The 23,564-nt window shown below is 45.9% G+C and overlaps 1 protein-coding gene across 8 annotated transcripts in view; it reads right to left on the bottom strand.

Moving 5' to 3' along the window:
- Positions 1–23,564, bottom strand: part of nr1h4 (nuclear receptor subfamily 1, group H, member 4) — a 110,879-nt gene that overhangs the window by 21,034 nt on the left and 66,281 nt on the right. For 7 of the 8 annotated variants that reach the window (XM_068050175.1, XM_068050176.1, XM_068050173.1 and 4 more), the window contains 5 exons: positions 21,299–21,439; positions 12,317–12,450; positions 9,772–9,870; positions 7,925–8,024; positions 5,743–5,889 (listed from right to left, as the gene is read on the bottom strand). In XM_068050175.1, the coding sequence (XP_067906276.1) occupies positions 5,743–5,889; positions 7,925–8,024; positions 9,772–9,870; positions 12,317–12,450; positions 21,299–21,439 (621 nt within the window). The remainder of the gene's footprint in view (positions 1–5,742; positions 5,890–7,924; positions 8,025–9,771; positions 9,871–12,316; positions 12,451–21,298; positions 21,440–23,564) is intronic. The other variant, XM_068050177.1, reaches the window with a different exon arrangement.

Raw genomic sequence — 23,564 nt, 5'->3', positions numbered from 1 at the left:
GATGTCCTGGAGCTCAGATGATTGACCTCCAACAACTACAACCGACTCCAGGCAGTGGAGCGTTTTTCCCGATTCCCACTGACGTCAATTTAACTTCATTTATCCTGTCTTTCATGGTCTTAGGACGTCCCAATGGGCTTTGAAATGTAGTCACCATTGTAATGTCGGATAGGTGTACAAACAGCAATGTGATAATGACTGGATGATGTGCTTTTAGTGATATTGATTGAAGGATAAATATTGCCCAGGACACTGGGGAGAACTCATCTGCACTTCTTCAAAATAGTGCCTTGGGATCTTTTACACCCATTTGACAGGGCAGATAAGAGAGAGGTGGTCACGGTCGCAGGTTTACGTAAGAGAAAGCACCTCTGACAGAGAAGCAGTCCCTGAGTACTGCAATTGAATGGCAGCCTGGAGATGGTGCTGAAGTCTCTGGAGTGGGACTTGACCCCACAACTGTCTGATTCTGAGGTGACAGTGCGATCCTCTGAGCCACAGCTTACACACAGAAGTTTAGCTCGGCCTTTCAAGCCCCTTATTTGCAAAATTATAGGCAGATTAATGCACTTTGCTCAGATAGCAACATTTTTAAAGCTCTTCTTTGGCCTCCTTGTCTCAAGAGACAATGGGTAAGCACCTAGAGATGGTCAGTGGTTTGTGGAGCAGCGCCTGGAGTGGCTATAAAGGCCAATTCTAGAGTGACAGACTCTTCCATGGGTGCTACAGATACAATTGGTTGTCAGGGCTGTTACACAGTTGGCTCTCTCCTTACACTTCTGTCTCTTTTCTTGCCAACCGCTACGTCTCTTTGACACGCCTCTCTTTAGCCCCGCCTTTACAGCTGTCTGCCAGCTCTGGCGATTGCTGGCAACTAACTCCCACAACTTGTGGTCAATGTCGCAGGACTTCATGTCATGTTTGCAGATGTCTTTAAAGCGGAGACATGGACGGCCGGTGGGTCTGATACCAGTGGCGAGCTCGCTGTACAATGCGTCCTTGGAGATCCTGCCATCTTCCATGCGGCTCACATGGCCAAGCCATCTCAAGCGCCGCTGGCTCAGTTGGGTGTATATGCTGAGGATGTTGGCCGCCTCGAGGACTTGTGTTGGAGATGCGGTCCTGCCACCTGACGCCAAGGATTCTCCGGAGGCAGCGAAGATGGAATGGATTGAGACGTTGTCCAGGCCTCGCTGCCGTAGAGCAAGGTACTGAGGACACAGGCTTGATACACTCGGACTTTTGTGTTCCGTGTCAGTGCGCCATTTTCCCACACCCTCTTGGCCAGTCTGGACATAGCAGTGGAAGCCTTTCCCATGCACTTGTTGATTTCTGCATCGAGAGACAGGTTACTGGTGATAGTTGAGCCTAGGTAGATGAACTCTTGAACCACTTCCAGAGCGTGGTCGCCGATATTGATGGATGGAGCATTTCTGATGTCCTATCCCACAATGTTCGTTTTCTTGAGGCTGATGGTTAGGCCAAATTCATTGCAGGCAGCCGCAATCCTGTCGATGAGTCTCTACAGACACTCTTCTGTGTGGGATGTTAATGCAGCATCGTCAGCAAAGAGGAGTTCCGTGATGAGGACTTTCCGTACTTTGGTCTTCACTCTTAGACGGGCAAGGTTGAACAACCTGCCACCTGATCTTGTGTGGAGGAAAATTCCTTCTTCTGAAGACTTGAACGCATGTGAGAGCAGCAGGGAGAAGAAGATCCCAAAAAGTGTAGGTGCGAGAACACAGCCCTGTTTCACGCCACTCAGGATAGGAAAGGGGTCTGATGAGGCACCGCTATGCTGAATTGTGCCTTTCATATTGTCATGGAATGAGGTGATGATACTTAGTAGCTTTGGTGGACATCCAATTTTTGCTAGTAGTCTGAAGAGACCATTTTTAACATTTCATATCAACATTTTTAAAGCTAAGCACTGTAAATTATGTTAACATTTCCAGTTCAATGTTGGTGTTAATTGTCACGATGTAGTTATAGGCTCTGGCCACAATGTGGCTCCATGGTAGTAGTTTCTGAAGTCTATTTCCCAACTGGCTTTGACACCATACACTGCAGCTGTCAACGACCTTCCCTCCATCACTCGGTCAGAAGTGGGGATATTTGCTGATGATTGCAGTGTTCAGTACCATTCGCAACTTCTCATATACTGAAGCAATCCGTATCCACGTGCAGCAAGACCTGGTCAACATTCAGGATTAGGCTGATAAGTGACATTTGTGCCACACAAGTGCCGGGCAATGACCATCTCCAACAAGAGAGAATCTAACCATCAGCTCTTGACATACAACGGCATTACCATCACTGAATCCCTAACCAACATCGTCCTGACCTGAAACTTAACTGGACCAGCCACACAAATACTGAGGCAAGTCAGAGGCTGGGAATTCTGCAGCGAGTAACCCACCTCCTGACTCCCCAAAGCCTGCTAAAGGCAAAAGTCAGGAGTGTGATGGAATACCGCCACTTGCCTGGATGAGTGTGGCTTCAACACTCAGGAAGCTCGACACCATCCAGGACAAAGCAGCCCGCTTGATCATCACCCCATCCAGCACCTTCAACATTCACTCCCTCCACCACCAGTGCACAGTGTGTACCATCTACCAGATGTACTGCAGGAACTTGCCAAGGCTCCTTTGGCAGCACCTTCCAAACCTGCGACCTCGACACCTGGAAGGACAAGGGCAGCAGATGTATGGGAATACCACCACCTGCAAGTTCCCCTCCAAGCCACACACCATCCTGACTTGGAACTATATCGCTGTTCATTTATCATCACTGGGTCAAAATCCTGGAACTCCCTCCCTAACAGCACTGTGGGTGTATTTACACCACACTGACTGCAGCAGTTCAAGGTGGTGGCTTACCACCACCTTCTCAAGGGCAATTAGGATGGGTAATAAATGCTGGCCTAGCCAGTGACGCCCACATCCTGAGACTAAATAAAAACAAGTATCATGGTATTGTGAAATTGCTAAATTATGGTACCTCTGCAGCATAGAATCACATGGACTGCAGCAGTTCAAGAAGGCAGCTCACCACCACCTTCTCGAGGGCAATTAAGGATGGGCAATAAATGCTGGCCTAGCCAGCGATGCCCACATCCCATGAATGAGTAAAAAAATAAATCACTGCTTTACAAAATTATAGTGTCATAAAATCATAGTATCAAGCTAATTGCTCAAACCAACTGAACAAAGAAGGCATTCAACCCTAATGTTTTCTGGGAAGGGTTTGCTACGTTGACATTGGGAGTCACCAAGTAAAACACACAGGTCTTTGCTGTTGGCACAAACGTAGATGCGTTGGGCACATTTGAAGGCCTTGTCTTCATGTGGATAGGAATGTATTGCTTTATCTGGAGGGTAGAGGATTTGTGCCTGGCGCATGCTATCTCATCAAATGCGTCAGAACCATCCTCAATATCCAACTTATCCGCAACCAATCTGCATCCCTAAGGGTGTGTGTGAGATTGCTTCATCTTTATTTTATTACGCGTTCAGTCACTCAGCACTGTGGAGTGCAAACATAAACCAAAACTTCAAGCAACGAGAAACCCGACTCCAATCTAGCAGCCGATACAGTCTCCATTCTGTGCCAGTGACACAAGCACTGAATGGCACAATGCAGACAATACTGAGCACTTAAATATTTATCTTTTTCTGAGACCTGGTTTCAAACTACAATATGCATTATTCATGCCCTCGTTTGATCAAAGCCTGGCCATTCCAAATTAGCACAGTAGAAATAAAAAGCATAAAACTGTGAATAAATTTAAACAAAGAACTATTTAATATACTCGATATGGCTGCAGCGAAGTTACAAAGAATTGGTTTATTTGGATAAGGAAAAGAAATCCGAGGGTTTTCATAGAATGGACATAGAAATATTTCTAGGATCATTGACACAGGAGGAGGCCATTCAGCCCCTTGAACCTGTTCCGCCATTCAATGAGATCATGGCTGATCTGTGACATAACTCCATATTCCTGTCTTGGTTCCAGATAGAACCATAGTAATACAGCACAGAAGGAGGCCATTTAGACCATGGTGCCTGTGCCAGCATCCCTGTATACCCCTTGATCTCCTTGGCTAGCAAAAATCTATCGCTCTCAGATTTAAAATTGAGCTACCATCTGCTGCTTTTTGTGGGAGAGAGTTGCACACATCTATCACCCTTTGCATGAAGAAATGTTTCCTAACTTCTCTCTGAATGTACTGACTCTGATTTTAAGATTCCCCTTGACTTAGACTCCCCACTAGCAGAAAAAGTTTCTCTCTATCTACCCAATTAATTCCTTTCAAAATCCAAAAACCTCACAAAAATGCTGAATATTCCCCAGTTGCAATACAAACTGCTGTGAGTGACTTTCTGCAAAAATCAGTTTGATTGTTTAATTATAAATCATATATTCTTGCAAACTCTGAAACACAAATAATGTCATTATACCGTAATAAGTGTCATCTAATTGTGATCACAATTAATCTTCAGGTCAAATGGCGTTTAACTGAATATTCTCACTGTCTAAAAGAGTAAAGGACTCTTGACAGAAACAGTAAGGTGGAGGTGAACGGCTGTGTCCATCATTCCCCTCAAATAAAACATTAATTTTTAACGCTTGAATATATTTCCTGTTATGAGCAATGCCAGTTGTAATTTCAAATTATTAAAACGTTTTGGCAGATCTCCTGTGGCATTGCTCATCAGCAGTCAGCAGCTCAGTTCTGATCTCCGATTGGTCACCTGGCCAGCACTTTAAATAGGTAAAAATTCCATGTCAGTTCAGCTTCGTGTAATCTTCTTAAGTCAGGCAGTAGGTAGTTGTAACTGAGGTAAATTTCAGACGGTGGATCAATTTCCAGCCATCTTTAAGATTGGCTTGCCCCATGCCAAAGTGTGACACCTCTTGTGTGATGCCTGGAATGTGACAGGCATGCCCCTTGATACAAGACTTTGCAGCAAAATAGACAAATAACAAAGACACACATGAAGAAGAAAATAAAATGTGTTCTGAATTATTGTATAGAAAAGTAGCACTATGATTTGGTTCCAGTCTCAGAGTTCCAGTGGAGTTTACAATTATTGAATGGCAGTTCATTTACTGCTATTGTAGATTAATAACATAGGGGAAGTATGAGTCCATCACACTACAGTAAATGTGTGTGTTTAATAGCCCTCTGTCCATCCTCGAAAAGGGGAGGGGTGGTAGCATCACTCAACCAGGGAAACTACATGGGGTCCTGAGCAGATCCAACCCTCCATAACTGGGCACTGATTGTGGCATTGGGCAGTTTGAGCTGTCAGCCTTACAGACATGGATTCTGTGTTAAGCTTGGCACAGCATGATCCAAGCATTCATACAGTCAGGGCAGCCCTTGGGTCGACAGTGCAGCACTCCCTCAGTACTGCACTGATGGTGTCAACGTGGATTCTGTGTTCAAGACACTGGAATGGGACTTAAACCTTTTGACTCACAGGCGCAATTGCTACCCTGTGAACCACTGGCGACACTCACAATGGCCTCCTTCTCTGCTACAAATTACTATAGCTCCATGGTTCTGACTCTCTAATTCAGTGGCTACCCAAATGCTTTGGGATGTTCTGAGAACAGGATAAGGTGCTATATAAATGCAAGCTCTTTCTTGCATTTACAAGCACATCAAGCATTTGTTCCAGAACAGCACCAATTATATCAATATCTGCCCCTGTAAGTGTGCTTTTTAGACTCACCGCTGTGACGAATTCTATCTTCCAGCAACTGACTCTGCTGGCAAGGGATTTTCCTGCTGAATATCTGGGCTGAGCGGAGAAACATGGCTTCAACAGCAGAACCTTTCAGCAAAGCAATCTGATCCTCATGGTCCAACATCTGAAAACCTACAGAGAAAGCAGAGGCATTGTTACCCACACCGTCTCTGATCAGCTGGGTCACTCCTTATTGCTGCATTTCAGTGAGCAAGGGAATCAATCTATGGAACAGGCTCCCTCGGAAGCAGTTAGTATTGGATTCATTCTAATGCAAGTTAGACAGATTTTTATCAGAAGACAATATTTTGTGATACAGAGGGCGATGTTTTATGCTCTCCCCCTTGGCGAGTTTGGAGGCGGGGAGGGCAGTTAATTGGGCGGGATGGTAGTGGGCGGGGACCCCACCACCTTCCCACCTCCACCCTAATTAAGTCTGTGGTGGGAAGGCCCCTGGACAGCCTTCCCGCGCCCACTGCCAATTGAGCTCTTAAGGGGCAATTCATGCCCAATTAAGGGCCTCTTCCTGCTGCCGCTGGTATTAACCCAACGGCGGGTGGGGCTGTCGCCATGCGGGTAGTATAACATGCAAACCCATGCAGGGCTGCTTGTGGTCTCCCAGGGGGGGTGGGGCGATGGGGGATCCCCTTTCAAAGGCACTCAGTACCTAATCAAGGGACCCGGCATCGGGAAGGTGGGGGGGGGCCTGCTGAATGCCACCCCCTTCCCTTGCTGCTGACTCCCCCTACAGCCCCTCTCACACGACCCCCCCCCCCACCCCACCACCCTAGAAAACACCTCCCACTCTGACCTACCCGAGGGCCTGGCTCCAGGAACACTTCTCGCCCTCCAGGACGGTCACCTCCAGCAGCAGTCACCAGCGCCATGGTGGTGCTGCAGCCGCCGTCCTCTGATTGGCCAGCAGCTCTAAAAGGGCAGGACCTCTGGCAACGGGGTCCTAGATCCTATGGAAAGCCCGCCACTGTCCACTGATGTGCCTGAATGGCACTAAATTCAGCAGGCCTCTGGAAAAGAAGCAATGCGGGGATCTCGGAGTCATTGAGAACCCCGCTGCCATGATAACATTTTCCCCCACATGTTTGTCACCAGACATTAATTTTGTTCTCCTCCTCACTTAAATAAAATGATGCAGTTCTGTTTATATCCCCCTTCTCAGTGTGATATCGATCCAGCCTTATCTTTGAAGGTGCCAACTAACCTCAAATCAACTTCAACCTCTTGGAAGCATAGAATCTTTTTCAATTTATAATTTTTCAGGATGTAGACGTCACTGGCCAGGCCAGCATTTGTTGCCCATCCCTAATTGCCCTTGAGAAGGTGGTGGTGAGCTGCCTTCTTGAACCGCTGCAGTCCATGTGGGGTAGGTACACCCACAGTGCTGTTAGGAAGGGTTTTGATTTTGACCCAGTGACAGTGAAGGAACGGCGATATCGTTCCAAGTCAGGATGGTGTGTGACTTGGAGGGGAACTTGGAGTTTCCATGTGCCTGCTGCTCATAGAATCGTACAATGTTCCAACAGGGAAACAAGCCAATCAGCCCACTTTCTCTGCACTGGTGTTTTTTCCCCAAAGCAGCTGTTATTTTAATCTCATGTTCTTGCACACTAACCATATCCCTTAATATTCTTCCTTTTCAACTAACTGTCTAATAAGAATTTATGGGCTGTGCATCAGCAGTAGATTGTGGCTGAGAATTTCACATTCCAACCATTCTCTGCTCAACGAAAATATTTCAGGCCTCCCCTTTAATTAGCCTGTTGTCCTATGGGGGCAAAAACATTATGGATGGTGCTGTGCTCCCCTGTATTTCATCTGCTTGCATCCTTCGATTTTAAAGCTACTCCTAAACCACAAAAGCTTCATAAAAACACAACCGGTTCACCAAAGTCCCTTCAGGGAAGGAAACCTGTCGTCCTTACCCGTTCTGGGTCTACATGTGGCTCCAGTCCCACAACAACATGGCTGACTCTTAACAGACCTCTGAAGTGACCGAGAAAGACACTCAGTTGCATCCAAACCGCTACAAAGAAGAAAATAGTCCACCATGGCTTTGACAGGACCGTTGAGGGGTGGCCAACAAATGTCAGTCTTGCCAGTGAACCCCACTTCCCAAGAATGAATAGAACTGACAAACCAAGTCACTCACCGGGCAATTTTTTGGTGAATTCGACAAGAACTTGAACGTGGCTAGTGGCCGTTTCCGTGAGGAGCAGGAAGTTTTCTTCAGTGCTGCAACGCTGCTGCAGCTGCAGAAACACACGAAGATCAGTCAACCCCACTTGTAGGGTCCAATGTTACTTATATTTTACAGGGGATGGTGCGGAAAACCCCAGGGCTGAATTGGACTTCTGAAATTATTGAAGGTCTTTTTGTATCTCTCCTCCTTCCAGTTTTACTAGATTGGAGCAATGGTCAGAGATAGGAGTCTAACACTATAAGGCCCATGCTGTGATACACACTGGGTCTATAACACTATAGGGACAATTCCATACCCACACTGGGAGTGGACATAGGACTATAACACTCCAGTGCTCGTTTTTTTTTTATTAGTTCATGGATGTGGGTATCACTGGAGGGGAGATACTTTTTATGTGACCCACACTGGGGCTATAACACTACAGGGCCCATTCTATAACCACACTGTGAATGGGGATTGGGCTAATTATAGAGCCCATCCTGTGACATATACTCACAACCACATTGCAAAAAGTGACTGCACTAAATTGAGGTCAAACAGGTACAGTGCATGTTGATAACTCTTAACATGCCAGTTCATTGCTGCTGTTGGGTTGCTAAGAAGTGCAAATGCATCTTACATTTTCAAATGAAAATAAATGGAGCATGGGACCTGAAAATCCCTGAGTAGCCTGGCATTGTGCTCACCAGTGACCTCCAACGCAGAAGGTTAACCCCCATGTGAGCTCAGTGAGAGGTGCATCTCATTTACGGGGGGTGGGGGGGGGGGGGTGCAGGGGCTGGGCAGGTGGGTACATGTGCCACTACACCTGCATCTTTGGCATCAACCTGCCCATGCCAATAGAAATTCAGTCAGCCAGTCACACGCCCATAGAGGAAGGGGTGTTGCCCAGCTCTGGACCCCTCGTCCTTATCTGCCTCCCACCCAACCCCCCCACCCACCCACCCAGATTCTGGCACTGCTCCAATCATTCCTCCAAAAGTCCAGGATATTTGTCAGGACTGGACCCCAAAGGTGGGGCCCACAGGTGTCCTTATTTGGTGAAGCTTGTACACCTCATTTCAGTGCTGTTATTTGAGAGCTTGCTGTGCGTAGATTGCCTACATAACACCAGTGACTACACTTGAACGGTCGTTCATTGGATGTAAAGTGTTTGGGACATCCTGAGGATGTGATTAGATGCTATAGATTTAGATTTAGAGATACAGCACTGAAACAGGCCCTTCGGCCCACCGAGTCTGTGCCGACCATTAACCACCCATTTATACTAATCCTACACTAATCCCATATTCCTCCCACATCCTCACCTGTCCCTATATTCCCCTACCACCTACCTATACTAGGGGCAATTTATAATGGCCAATTTACCTATCAACCTGCAAGTCTTTTGGCTGTGGGAGGAAACCGGAGCACCCAGACGAAACCCACGCAGACACAGGGAGAACTATATAAATGCAAATTTGTCACTTCACTGAAGTATCTAGATTGGAGGTGCCATCTTTCAGGTAAGACAAGAAACCAAGGCCTACTCAGTTGGTTGTCACTACTGAAAGACATTTTGCGGGCTTTCCGGGTTTCACAGCCAATATTTTTCCCTCCACCAAAGCCATAAAAAAGAAATTATTTGGCCATTATTCATTTGCTGTTTGTGTGCTGTACTCAAATTGGCTGCTTTGTTGATATAACAAAAAGCAGTCATGCTTCAAAAAAATAAAAGGCCAGTTCATTGGCTTTTGGGATGTCCTGAGGACACCGAAAGTGCTAAATAAATGAAGGTTCTTCCTTCCAATACTTACTAGTTTCTTGGTCACTTCTTGAGGGATATGATACTTGGAAAAGGCGTCCAGGATCTGCCTCAGGAGATTTTGTTGCTTCTGTGTGAGCTCTATTTTGTGCTGGAGGTGACAGAAACAGGGATACATGATCAAAACCTCAACTCGAACCTTAAACAAAGAATGATGTCGGTTTGGCTGGACAGTCATCCTGTAGCATTATTGTAGTGTAAATTCTGTGCTCGATAATACGAGTAATTTGAGACATGACGTGCACGGAGTGTGATGTGTTTGGGCGGAACAGGTGACTTTGGACCTCTGGTTCCCAAGCTCTCCCCCACTGGGGGTTTTCCTCGCCTTATGTCTGGGTCTGTTGTAGTGTCATTGATTAAGATTGATGGCTGTGATTGGTCAACAATTCCATTATCGTTGCATCATGTGACCACCAGGATGGGAGAACGTGAATGAGATGGTCCATTTATATCTAGCCATTCCTACATCCCTTGATCAGCTGGTTTAAGGGGACTATGCATGATAAAATTCGGAGTCATTTATAAGAGTAGTCATTATTGAAAATGTAACACGATGGCTGGTAGAAGTGTGGAATAATCTCCCACAAAAAGCAGCAGATGCTCGCTCAATTAATCATATAAATATCAGATCGAAAGATTTTTGTTAGGCAGGGGTATTAAGCTTTATGAAGCCAAGGCAGGTGGATGGAGTTAGGATACAGATCAGCCATGATCTCCTTGAATGGCAGAACAAGCTCAAGGGGCTGAATGGCCTCCACCTGTTCTGAAGTTCACTGAGGAAGCCAAAATGCATCCGTTTGGCAAAACCCCATGTGTGTCCTGGCGTCAATGAAGTCAGGGCAGGCGTTGAAAGCTGAAACTGTAACAGCAGTAGACGGAATGGCCCATCCCCAATCAACGCTGAAAATTGGTTAAGTAACCCAGCCGTCCCATCGTGTCCCTGGCTATAGCCTGTTGCTGCCAGATACCTGCTCCTGCTCACCAGGCTGGTACTGGATCAGGCTGAGTGTCAGGCCTATGGGAATTCCAGGAACTCTAATTACAATCGACTGAGCTTCCACATTCCCCGAACTCTCCGGGTGTGCAGTGCCCACTTTGAGGTTCCTGTTCACTGTACTTGTCTAGAACACAAGAAGCAGAACTTCAAGATAAGGGGTCGGCCATTTAGGACTGAGATGAGGAGACATTTTTTCGCTCAGAGGGTTGTGAATCTTTGGAATTCTCTACTCCAGAGGGCTGTGGATGTTCGGTCGTTGAGTGTATTTAGGGCTGGGATAGACAGATTTTTGGTCTCTCAGGGAATCAAGGGATATGGAGTGTGGGCAGGAAAGTGGAATTGAGGTAGAAGATCAGCCATGATCCTATTGAATGGTGGAACAGGCTCGAGGGGCTGAATGGTCTACTCCTGCTCATATTTCCCATGCGCTTACATGCACTCCCACCCTGCACCTCTCCCCGCCCCCTCCCACCAGAACCCTAACCTTTCAGGAATATAGGAAGAGTAGGCCATGCAGCCCATCTAGTCTGCCCCGCCATTCAATATGATCATGGCTGATCATTCACTTCAATGCCTTTTTCCCACTATCCTCATATCCCTTTATATCATTTGTATTTAGAGATCTGTCAATCTCTGCTTTAAACATATTCAATGACTGAGCTTCCACAGCCCTCTGGGGTAGAGAATTCCAAAGATTCGCAACCCTCTGAGTAAAGAAATCTTTCCTTATCTCTGTCCTAAGTAGATTCCCCCTTATTTTGAAATTGCGTCCCCTGGTTCTCGACTCCCCAACCAGGGGAAACATCTTAGCTGCATCTACCATGTCTATCCCTTTAGGTATTTTGTAGGTTTCAATGAGATCACCTCTCATTCTTCAAAACTCTAGAGAATACAGGTCCAGTTTCCCCAATCTCTCTTCATAGGACAGTCCCGCCATCCTGGGAACAAGTCTGGTGAACCTTGGCTGCACTCCCTCTATGGCAATAATATCCTTCCTATGGTAAGGACTGCACACAGTACTCCAGGTGTGGTCTAACCAAGGTTCTATACAACTGAAGCAAGACTTCGCTACTCCTGTACTCAAATCCTCTTGTGATAAAGGCTAACATACCATTAGCCTTCCTAATTGCTTGCTGCACCTGCATGTTAGCTTTCAGTGACATATTGACGAAGACACCCAGGTCCCTTTGTACATCTACACTTTCTAATCTCTCACCATTTAAGAAATACTCTGCACATCTATTCCTCCTACCAAAGTGGATAACCGCACATTTTTCCACATTATATTCCATCTGTCAGGTTCTTGCCCACTCACTAAGACTGTCCAAATCCCCTTGAAGCCGCTTTGCATCTTCCTCACAACACATGTTCCCACCTAGTTTTGTGTCATCTGCAAACTTGGAAAGACAACATTTGGTCTCCACATCCAAATCATTGATAAATATTTTTAAAAATTGGAACCATTGTGTTTTTTGACACTTGCTTGGAAAAATATGAAATGAATGGCACATTAAAGAAGGAAAAGCTTGAGTATTTTTACTTTGTTGTATCTCGTTGTGGATGTCACTTGTTTAGAATCCACTCCGTCAACCGCCTCTCTATTTGGCTGTTCTGAAGGCAGTGATGGGTTTTTTCTCAGTCTTTTTGATTTGCACTGAATTTCTGTTAGTAGACCTGGAAGCACAGAATGATATTCCAACATTATATGGATTCACTTCAAAAGTTTTACAGGAATGATTCGGTGTTCCCAGTGCTGTAGCCACAGTAATACTTCAAATTTAAAAATTCACATCCTTGTTTTCAAATCCCTCCATGGCCTCGCCCCTCCCTATCTCTGTAATCTCCTCCCTATCTCTGTAATCTCCTCCCTATCTCTGTAATCTCCTCCAGCCCCACAACCCTCTGAGATATCTGCACTCCTCTAATTCTGGCCTCTTGTACATCCTGATTTTAATCGTTCCACCATTGGCGACTGTGCCTTCAGCTCCCTGGGCCCTAAGCTTTGGAATTCCCTCCCTAAACCTCTCCCTCCTCTTTTAAGATGTTTCTTAAAACCTGCCTCTTTGTCCAAGTTTTTTGGTGACCCCTCCTAATATTTCCTTATATGGTTTTGTGTTAAATTTTGTTTGATAATGCTGCTGTGAAGTACCTTGGGATGTTTTACTAAGTTAAAGGCGCTAGATAAATGAATGCAGTAGTTGTTAAAAAATGTGCTGCTCCTCCTGAAGACCTGTCTCCTGATCGGGGAGCTGCCAATAAGAAGAGTGTTTCTGCACCTCATGCTAATGAGGCATGACCGCGGGAACAGTTCGAATCCCTCGCCTACTCCTGTGGGAGGACACAGGACTTGTCCAATTTGCACTGTACTTGAAAAATCGCCCTCTACAGTTCTTTGACAAAAGGTTCCTATAATAAACACACCCATTTGTTTAAACCTGTCAATTGGTTGAGACTGCAGGATACCAACTACATTTATATAGCACCTTTAACCGAGTCAAACATCCCAAGGTGCTTCACAGGAGCGTTATGAAACAAAAACGCAACACTGAGCCAAAGAAGGAGGTATTAGGACAGGTGCCCAAAAGCTTAGTCAAAAAATAGGTTTTAAGACGGGTCTTAAAAGAGGAAAGAGAGGCGGAGAGGTTTAGGGAGATAATTCTCGAGTTTAGGGCCCAGGTAGCTGAAGACAGTGGAGTGATTGAAATCAGGGATGTGCAAGAGGCCTGAATTGGGGGAGCATATAGATCTGAGGGTTGTAGATGACCACAGAGATAGGGAGGGGCGAGGCCATGGATGGATTTGAACACGAGGCTTAGAATTTGATATTTGAGATGTTGTTTAACCAGGAGCCAATGTAGGTCAGTGGGTACACGGGGTGATGGGCGACTGGGTCTTGGTGCGAATTAGGGCACGGGGCAGCAGAGTTTCAGGTGAGCTCAAGTTTATGGACGGCAGAAGATGGGACACTGGCCAGGACAGCCTTGGAATAGTCGAGTCCTTACAATATTTATAATTATCTGTGATGTTCAATTCATGAGCAACATGAGCAGAGTTGCTTGCGATTCAATGTTTCCATTACTCAGTGTCTGGAATAGCACCACCTCACTCGTCATGCCATTGTGATCTGACACGGGCTTTAATGTAACCTAGCTTACATCAAACTTCCAGCTCCTGCTTATCACTGACCTTCAAACCCTGCTGGAAATTATTCTCAACTCTGCCAAGCTTTCAACAAAATGTCACTTCAGAACAAGAGGGGAAAGGATGGTCCCTGTCACAGCTTTCAATTCTGGGCTGCATTTTACTCACATAACAGGACAAGATAAAAGTGTTATTTGCTAATTGGCAGAGGTGTTTTAATCAACCGGGATACACCCTCTGATAATGTTGTGTTCACACTAGTTGGGGGCAATTTTCAGGCAGGAAAATCAGGGTTAACGGGGGGGGGGGGGGGGGGGGGGATTAAAGGCCAAGAATTGGGGTCGGCAGCCTTACTGCCCTGGTAACCCTGACAACCAACCATGAAAACAGAGCCAGGAGTAATTTCTCCTCCTAAAATTTTCCAGACTCCTCTCCTTCTTGTATGCTGTGAACTCAGTAATTTCTATCCTCTTTGGACCAATAAAAAAAAGATTCAACAGATATTGGGGTAGAAATCAGTCCTCATCGTACCTATTTTCCAGGCAGCTAAAAGAGACAAAAATGAACAATTTTATGGGGCGTCCCAAGCATGCCTGAAAAATGCCTGATGTCATATTGGCCTCTGTCAATTTTCAGGCACCCAGAACGGCCTCTTCGGGACCCAACGTTTCCATGATGCGGATGCGGTATAGCACAAAGGTTTTTCCAAAAAGTTCACGTGGAGCCAGAAAGAGCTGAACTGAGGCCAACATGTTTGGATACACCTGGTCTGCAGGTAGAAAAGGCTCGCTTAGGGAAAGGTGTCAGATGCCAGCTCTGGCTGGCAGCACCCTTCCTCCAAGGCAGAAAAGCCTAGCTTCAAATCCCACTTCGGAGACTTCAGCACATAATCTAAGCTAAAATTCAGTGCAGCCCTGAGGGAGTGCCACACTGTCAGAGGGTCAGTACTGAGGGAGTGCCGCACTGTCAGAGGAGCAATACTGAGGGAGCGCCGCACTGTCAGAGGGGCAGTACTGAGGGAATGCTGCACTTCAGTAAAGCCTTTGACAAGGTCCCTCATGGCAGACTGGTGAAGTCACACGGGATCAGAGGTGAGCTGGCAAGATGGATACAGAACTGGCTCGGTCATAGAAGACAGAGGGTAGCAGTGGAAGGGTGCTTTTCTGAATGGAGAGATGTGACCAGTGGTGTTCCGCAGGGATCAGTGCTGGGACCTTTGCTGTTTGTAGTATATATAAATGATTTGGAGGAAAATGTAGCTGGTCTGATTAGTAGGTTTGCGGATGACACAAAGGTTGGTGGAGTTGCGGATAGTGATGAGGATTGTCAGAGGATACAGCAGGATATAGAACGGTTGGAGACTTGGGCGGAGAAATGGTAGATGGAGTTTAATCCGGACAAATGTGAGGTAATGCATTTTGGAAGAACTAATGCAGGTGGGAAGTATACAGTAAATGGCAGAACCCTTAGGAGTATTGACAGGCAGAGAGATCTGGGCGTACAGGTCCACAGGTGGCAACGCAGGTGGATAAGGTAGTCAAGAAGGCATACGGCATGCTTGCCTTCATCGGTCGGGGAATAGAGTATAAAAATTGGCAAGTCATGCTGCAGCTGTACAGAACATTAGTTAGGCCACACTTAGAATATTGTGTGCAATTCTGGTCGCCACACTACCAGAAGGACGTGGAGGCTTTAGAGAGGGTACAGAAGAGGTTTACCAGGATGTTGCCTGGTCTGGAGGGCATTAGCTATGAGGAGAAGTTGGATAAACTCGGATTGTTTTCACTGGAACGATGGAGGTGGAGGGGCGACATGATAGAGGTTTACAAAGTTATGAGTGGCATGGACAGAGTGGATAGTCAGAAGCTTTTTCCCAGGGTGGAAGAGTCAGTTACTAGGGGACATAGGTTTAAGGTGAGAGGGGCAAAGTTTAGAGGGGATGTGCGAGGCAGGTTCTTTACACAGAGGGTGGTGAGTGCCTGGAACTTGTTGCCGGGGGAGGTGGTGGAAGCAGGTACGATAGCGACGTTTAAGAGGCATCTTGACAAATACATGAATAGGATGGGAATAGAGGGATACGGACCCCGGAAGTGCAGAAGGTTTTAGTTTAGGCAGGCATCAAGATCGGCGCAGGCTTGGAGGGCCGAATGGCCTGTTCCTGTGCTGTACTGTTCTTTGTTCTTTGTCAGAGGGGCAGTACTGAGGGAGAGCTGTGCTGTCAGAGGGGCAGTACTGAGGGAGAGCTGCGTTGTTAGAGGGGCAGTACTGAGGGAGAGCTGCACTGTCAGAGGGGCAGTACTGAGGGAGAGCTGCACTATCAGAGGGGCAGTACTGAGGGAGAGCTGTGCTGTCAAAGGGGCAGTACTGAGGGAGAGCTGCGCTGTCAGAGGGGCAGTACTGAGGGAGTGCTGCACTGTTGGAGGCGCTGTCTTTCAGAGGAGATGTTAAATTGTGGTCTCAGGTGGATGTGAAAGATCCCACATCTTTTTGAAGAGCAGGGGAGTTCCCTCAACCAACATCACTAAAACAGTTGTTCTGGTCATTTATCTCATTGCTGTTTATGGGAGCTTGCTGTGCAGCACTCCCTCAGTTCTGCATTGGGAGTGCCAGCCTAGACTTTATGCTCAAGTCTCTGAGGTGGGACTTGAACTCACGACAATCTGATTCAGGTGAGTGTGCTGCTCACTGAGCCACGTATGACATCTTTAAGATTTAACCCCCTCTCCCCCAGCCCTCTAAACACCTTAGCAATGTTGGACACCAGGGACTTATTCCCCTGGTTTGGAACACACTGTGCTGCTGATCACAGTGTCAACGTAAATGTTAATTAATGGGCAATAAGTTGGTGGGGGTAAAAAGCTCTCAGTCCCAGAAACCCAGCCTAGGTAATGTTAGCTTCCCAGCAGTAAAATGAGAGGAGGTTCAGGCCCAGTAACTTCTTTTAAAAAAGGAACTTAATTCCATCGGCAGGATTTTGCCCTTTAGATTGGGACCCCAACATTGGGGTCAAATGGGGGGGTGGGGCCACAACCCCGCACTGTGTGGGAAACAGTCACCTGGCAGTGATTTTCCCTGAATTGGCCAATTAGTGGCCAGTGGGCAGGTTCGCCCTCCAACTAAGGATGGCGGGCAGGCTCGCCAAGCTGGAGGGTCAATAGCAGGGAGGTGAAGCCTGCAATTCAGGTAAGAGTGAGAGAGGGCGCCTCCATTTTAAGGCACCTTCTCTTGAACTTTTCAAACATTTAAATTTAAAAATGGAATCAGCAGCTGTGCCGTCATTGTAGAGGAGGAGCCCCCCGCACAGGGCAGCCTGCAACCCACAGTCAGACAGGTGGGGAGGAGCCTCAAAGCCTGTCTGGAGCACTGGCCCCCTATCTGCTCCTGGAGGCTGCCTCTGGGCTGCTGGCCTCATCCCTGTGCCTTGGGGGTCTGCAGGCTGAATGAAAAATTTCAGTTGGCCCTTGACAATAGACTTTAATGGACTTTAGTCTCACACAATTGCCCGACCTGCTGCTTGCAGGTAATGGCCCAGGGGTGGTTTAATGCTGGCAAACTGGAAGGCTGGCCAGTGGTGGAAATGTTTGTGCCCACCCACTGCTGTGGCTAAAAATCCTGCCCCATATTTCAGAGGGTGGAGAATATAAAAGGATACAGATAAGGGTGGAGAAATGGAGTTTGGAGGAGATATGACCAATTAAAGAACAAAGGCCAACACAGCCTGCGAGTACCAAGTCATAAACTTCACTCCAAATGTCCTTGGTGATCAAGTCTAACCCCTCACACAGCGCAAGTGGCAATTTTATCCTGTTGGCTGGCAAACAGATTTTAAAAAATTTATTGTGTTTGCTATCCTTTGAAATTGCGCATTCAAATTTACGACAGTTATCATCTTTATTACATACTGTAATAGACAGCTTAGCCCGTGACAGGGAATTATAAGGTTTATCGTTGCAGCAATCCTGATATGCGACAGCTAGTGTGATCATGTGCATTGAGTGATTGCCGCTGAGCTTTAAAACCGACATCAGTCATGAGCCAACGCTGATACTGAGTCTCTCCTTAATAGACCTGTGCTGAGTCCCTTGTAATGTGCTGAAGGTGACCTCTTTCTGACAGAGCAGCTGACAGCCACCCCAGAGTGCTGTACCCTTTCAATGGCCACTGTCCCAGTTTCCTATCTCTGGTTTGATTCTGATGCCCCACTGAAATTAGCACGAACGGAAGACTTCCACTTTTCTTCTTTGCATTCAGTCACACGAAGTGGACATACTGAGGAGGCAAAAACCATTGAATCTATTTTCATTCCGTGATTAAGAAGGGTCGTTCAATTAGAACATTTGAAGAGTTGGATCAGCGAAAGTGAGTTTCCACTGACCCTTTAATAACGATACAAAGTTAGGTGGGAAAGTAAGTGGTGAGGAGGATGTAAAGAGGCTACAGGGGCATATCGACAGCTTGGGTGAGTGGACAAGGACAGGGCAGATGGAATACAATGTGGGGAAGCGTGAAGTTACCCACTGTGGTAGGAAAGATTACAAAAAGCAGAATATGTTTTGAATGGTGAGACACAAGAAAATGTTTGCATTCAGAGTGACCGGGGTGTCCTGGTACATGAATCAGAAAGTTAATGTGCAGGTACAGTAAGCAGTATGGAAGGCAAATGGTATGTTATCCTTTGTTACAAAAGGATTGGAGTATAAAGAAGTCTTACTACATTTTTACAAGGTATTGTGAGGCCACACCTGGAGCACTGTCTGCAATTTTGGTCTCCATATCTAAGGAAGGACATACTTGCCCTAGAGGGAGTGCAATGAAGGTTCACTCCACTGGTTCCTGGGATGAGGGTGATATCCTATGAGGAGAGATTGAATAGACTAGGCCTATATACCCCAGAGATTAGAAGAATGAGAGGTCATTTAATTGAAACATATAAACTTCCTAACGAGCTTTACAGGGTAGATGTTGAGAAAATGTTTTCCCTGATTGGGAAATCTGGAACACTGGGACACAGTCTCAAGATATAGCATCGGCCATTTAGGATTGAGATGAGGAGAAATGTCTTCACTCAAAGAGTGTGAATCTTTGGAATTCTCTACCCCAGAGAGCTGTGGATGTCACTCATTGAGTATATTCAAAAGAGAGTTTGATAGATTTTTGGGTACGAAGGGAATGAAGGTATATGGGGATAGTGTGGGAAGGTGGAGTTGAGATAGAAGATGAGCCATGATTGTTGAATGGCCTACTCCACTCCTATTTCTTACGTTCTTATGTGTGCTTGAAGAGGATCTAGGCTGCTTCACGTAGTAACAAAACTTAATCATGTCATGTGTGACTGGAATCACATAACGGGGTGATGCATTTCCCTTCCTCGAAGGGCATTAGTGACCCATTGAGTTTTATGGCCAGTTTTCTAATGCCAAGCCAAAAATTACCAGAATTTTTGACTTTACTTTCATAGCCTGCTGTAACCTTATGACCCTTAGTTTTCATTCACAAGATGTGGGCATTAACTTTTAAGGTGAAGAATATTAGGCAGAAATGAGATTGGGCCTGCCCTCATTTAGAGAGAGGCCTGAAATTCAGCTTTCACAACCTCAAGATATCCCAAAGTGCTGTATAGCCAATGGAATGCACTCACTGGGCTGAATTTTACAGCCCCCTCAATGTCGAGGGTCGTGGCGAGGGTCGTGGGGGTGAGAGGGGACCAGAAAATGCCTCTGGGAGAGGCCCCCCCCCCACAGGCCTTGATGCTGGGAAGGCCCAGCCCCATATTGCCACTTACCCACTCTCGGTGTCCATTCCGGAGTAATATTGCTGCCAGTGGCCGGCACTCCTGCGCCTTCGGATACCCATCCCAGGACCCAGCGTGGGACACTGGTAGGGAGGGGGGACCGGGTAAGTATTTCAGTGTGGGAGGGGGGAGCGGGGTCATACCCATCCGATCGGTGTAGAGGATGGTGGGAAGGGGTATGAACTTTGTGGGGGGGGCGGTGGGGGAGGAGTTCAGGTGTACAAGGTAAGTATTTCATGGGAGAGAGGGCAAGGAATTAATTGTATGGTTATTGGGGGTGGGAGAGGGGCCAGAAACATTTATTTAATGTTTTCAAATTTATTTTAAATTACTATGCCTTTAAAAATGTAAATTGAGATGTCGGGCTCAAAGCCCTTTAAACATGGCGTCGGTTCCTGACACCATTGCCGGGGATGGACTGCCCGCCTTCTCCATGTCATCAGGGGGGCAGGAGGTGGTCTGCCCCACCCATTTATATTCAGCGCGGCGGCTTTGCGACTTGCTGTCCGCACGGGCGGACTGCGATTTTTGAAGGCGGTGAGTTTTTGAAGTCCAGCCTACTGTTGTACAGAGAGTTGTTGTGATCTGGAATGGTCTGTCCTGAAAGGGCAGTGGAAGCAGATTAAGTAGTAACTTTCAAAAGGGAATTGGATAAATACTTGAAGGGGAGAACTTTTCAGGCCTTTGGGAAAAGAGCAGGGAGAGTGGTTCTAATTGGATAGCTCTTTCAAAAAGCCAGCGTAGACACGATGGGCCAATGGCCTCAGAAACCCTCATCCTTGCCTTTGTTACCTCTACATTTGACTATTCTAGTGCTCCCCTGGCCAATTTCCCATCTTCCACCTTGCATAAACTTGTGCTCATCCAAAACTCTGCTGCCCATATTTTAACTCTCTCGAAATCTCATTCACCCATCGCCCCTATGTTTGTCAACCTTCCCTGGCTCCCTGTTCGACTATGCCCAATGTTAAAATCCTCATTCTTATTTTCCAATCCCTCCATAATCATGTCCCTCCCTATCTGTGTAGCCTCCTCCAATCCTACAAGCCTCCGAGATTTCCATGTTCCTCCATTTCTGGCCTCTTGCGCATTCCTGATTTTAATAGCTCCACCATTGGCGGTCGTGCCTTCAGCTGCCTGGGCCCTAAGCTCTAGAATTCCCTCCCTAAACCTCTCCACCTCTTTATCTCTCTTCTCTTAAGATGCTCCTAAAAACCTATCTCTTTGATCAAGCTTTTGGTCGTCCGTCCTAATATCTCCTTATGTGGCTCAGTGTCAAATCTTGTGTGATAACATTCTTGGTGGTTGTGCCTTCAATTGTCTAGGTCCTAAGTTCCGGAATTCAGTTCACAAACCTTTCCACCTCTTTTAGGAATCACCTTAAAACCTACCTCTTTGACCAAGCTTTCAGTCATCTATCCTTGTGTTTCTTTCTTTGGTGCAGTGTCAATTTCTCTTGTTGGATCGCAATCCTGTGAAGCACCTTGATATGTTAATGGTGCTATATAAATGCAAGTTGTTGTTGACCTGCATAAGGATGTTCCTTTGGGTGTATTTGGAATTTTGCATTGAACATGCCGAGATACTTACATTCGGCCAGCATCCCTACTTCCTTGCACTTCCTCAGGCGACACTCCTGGCACTTCCGTCTCATGTACATGTCCATCTCACAGTTCCCTCCATTCTTACACTTATACACCGCGTTCTTAGTGATACTGCGACGGAAGAACCCTAGAGGAATTGTGAAAAGAGGAATCTAAGAAACATGTTGCACCACTCTGTGCAAGTTCGCCTAAGTTCATGTAAACTGAAGTTCGTTAAAATAAAAAAAAAATTAAATGTCAACAGGGCAGTCACCTGCATGAAACTCAAAACCCTTTTTCTTAGAACAGGCAGTCAAAGATTGTCTTAACCTCTGATAATGCAGCACCTGGATTACACGCTCACATTCTGGAACTGGCCCTTGAAGCTGACACCCTCCGACTAACTGAACCAAGCAGACAGTCAAACACATTGAACTTGAGATTCAAGAGGAAAATGGATCAGAAATTTGACATTTTGGGAGAGATTTTCAGCTTGCTGTATCTCCAGTGTAAAATTGGTATTGTAGAAACCGATCGATTTTCATTTCTGTAAAGGATGGTTGATTCTCAGTGCTAGTTTAACACCCAGTCAACAAGCTATAAATCTCCCCAAATTATTGCTACAGGGGTACAGTAATGGTGATGTTACTGGACCAATAATCCAGTAGAACTGGAGTTCAAATCCCACCATGACATTTGAGAATCTGAATCTAGTATTGGAAGTAAAAAGTCGGTATCAATAAAAATGACCATGAAACTGTCGGATTGTCGTAAAGACCCAACTGATTCACTAATGTCCTTTCAGGAAGGAAACCTGCTGTCCTTACCTGGCTTGGGCCTATATATGACTCCAGTCCCACATCAACGTGATTGACTCAACTGCCTCCTTAAGTGGCCTAGCAAATCACTCAGTTGTATTAAACCCTCTACCACAGTTCAAGAAGAAGGAAGCCCACCATCACCATCTCAGGGTAATGAGGGATGGCCGATAAATGCGGCCAGAACAAGAGAGTGAAATAAAAGAAAAAGTGGCTGTGATTCTTATGAGGTGTCAGTCACTCCGCCTTTTAGCTGTTTTTATGTTAGTTTTGGTTGGGTGCTGGTGCCACTGGGAGGCCAGTTAACCAGACTCTGAGTGGTGGCATTAATGAATTGGCAAAGCTTACTTTCATAGAACCATAGAAAGGTTATGGCACAGAAAGAGGTCATTCAGCTCATCGTGTCTGTGCCTGCTGAAATAACTAGCTGCTCATTCTAATCCTACCTTCCAGCTCGACCACTTTCAAGAGATCTACTCTAACACTAGGCTCCAACATCGTGTTAAATCCAATATAAATCCAGTGTTACTCTCAAAGCCTGGAGTATCATTGGGAACACTCAGTTCAGTCACTCGCACTCCCAAGTACCTCATCCTGCAAGCTTCTGTAATACTGCATTTTCACATTCCAATCTGGTTATCATGTGTTTTCATCAGAATCCTAGTTTGTACTTGCCCAGAATGTAAAATTGTTTACATACACTGTATTTTCTAAAGTAACCTTAAGTGGTCATGAAACCCAAGGGTAAAACTTTCTAATGATGGAAAATTATGAAGAGTTATGTCATGTTGGATGAATATAAGACTATTTCCTCTGGTTGGGGATGCAGTGACAAGGTGTCATCAATTTTAAATGATCACCAAGAGATTGAGGGGAGAGGCTGGGAGAAATTTATTTACACAAAAGGTTGTTGGAGCCTGAGAGTGGCTAAAGCAGAGGCCATTGCATTCTTTGAGGATAAAGATGAAAGCTATTTAAAGCAGGAGAAAATACAGGGCTAAGGGGGAGAGAGGGAGCACAGTGGGATTGCCCTAGGAAAGAGTTAGCATACACTTGACGGGCTGAAAGGCCTCCTTCTAAGCTGTATGATAATTTGTGTCGTAGATATAACCAAATGCTTTCAAGAGATGCATTTTATGCAGTGCATTCAATAGGTCCGACACTGGTACGTATAATAATTATTTGAAACTAAATATTAAAACAAAGATTATGGATAAACTCATCTGAGATCTGTAAACTTCATTAAGAGGGCTAATTGCCATTTAACATCTATATATAGTTTTAAAAAATCATCCATATTCAAAAATTTCCAGATGTCACGATTTTTGTTTATGCTTTTAACATTAAGACTGATTGTGTAAACATCTAGAATGGAATTCTTGTATGTAAACAGTTGGCTATAACAGTGTAGTGGCAAGCTTTGGCCAGTAGATGTGGCTGGATGTGATTAGTGGT

Source organism: Heterodontus francisci, chromosome 18, assembly GCF_036365525.1.
Source record: "Heterodontus francisci isolate sHetFra1 chromosome 18, sHetFra1.hap1, whole genome shotgun sequence".
In the NCBI taxonomy this organism is placed as follows: domain Eukaryota; kingdom Metazoa; phylum Chordata; class Chondrichthyes; order Heterodontiformes; family Heterodontidae; genus Heterodontus; species Heterodontus francisci.
The sequence above is the reverse complement of the archived record's forward strand: the minus strand, read 5'-3'. Positions and strand labels throughout refer to the sequence as shown.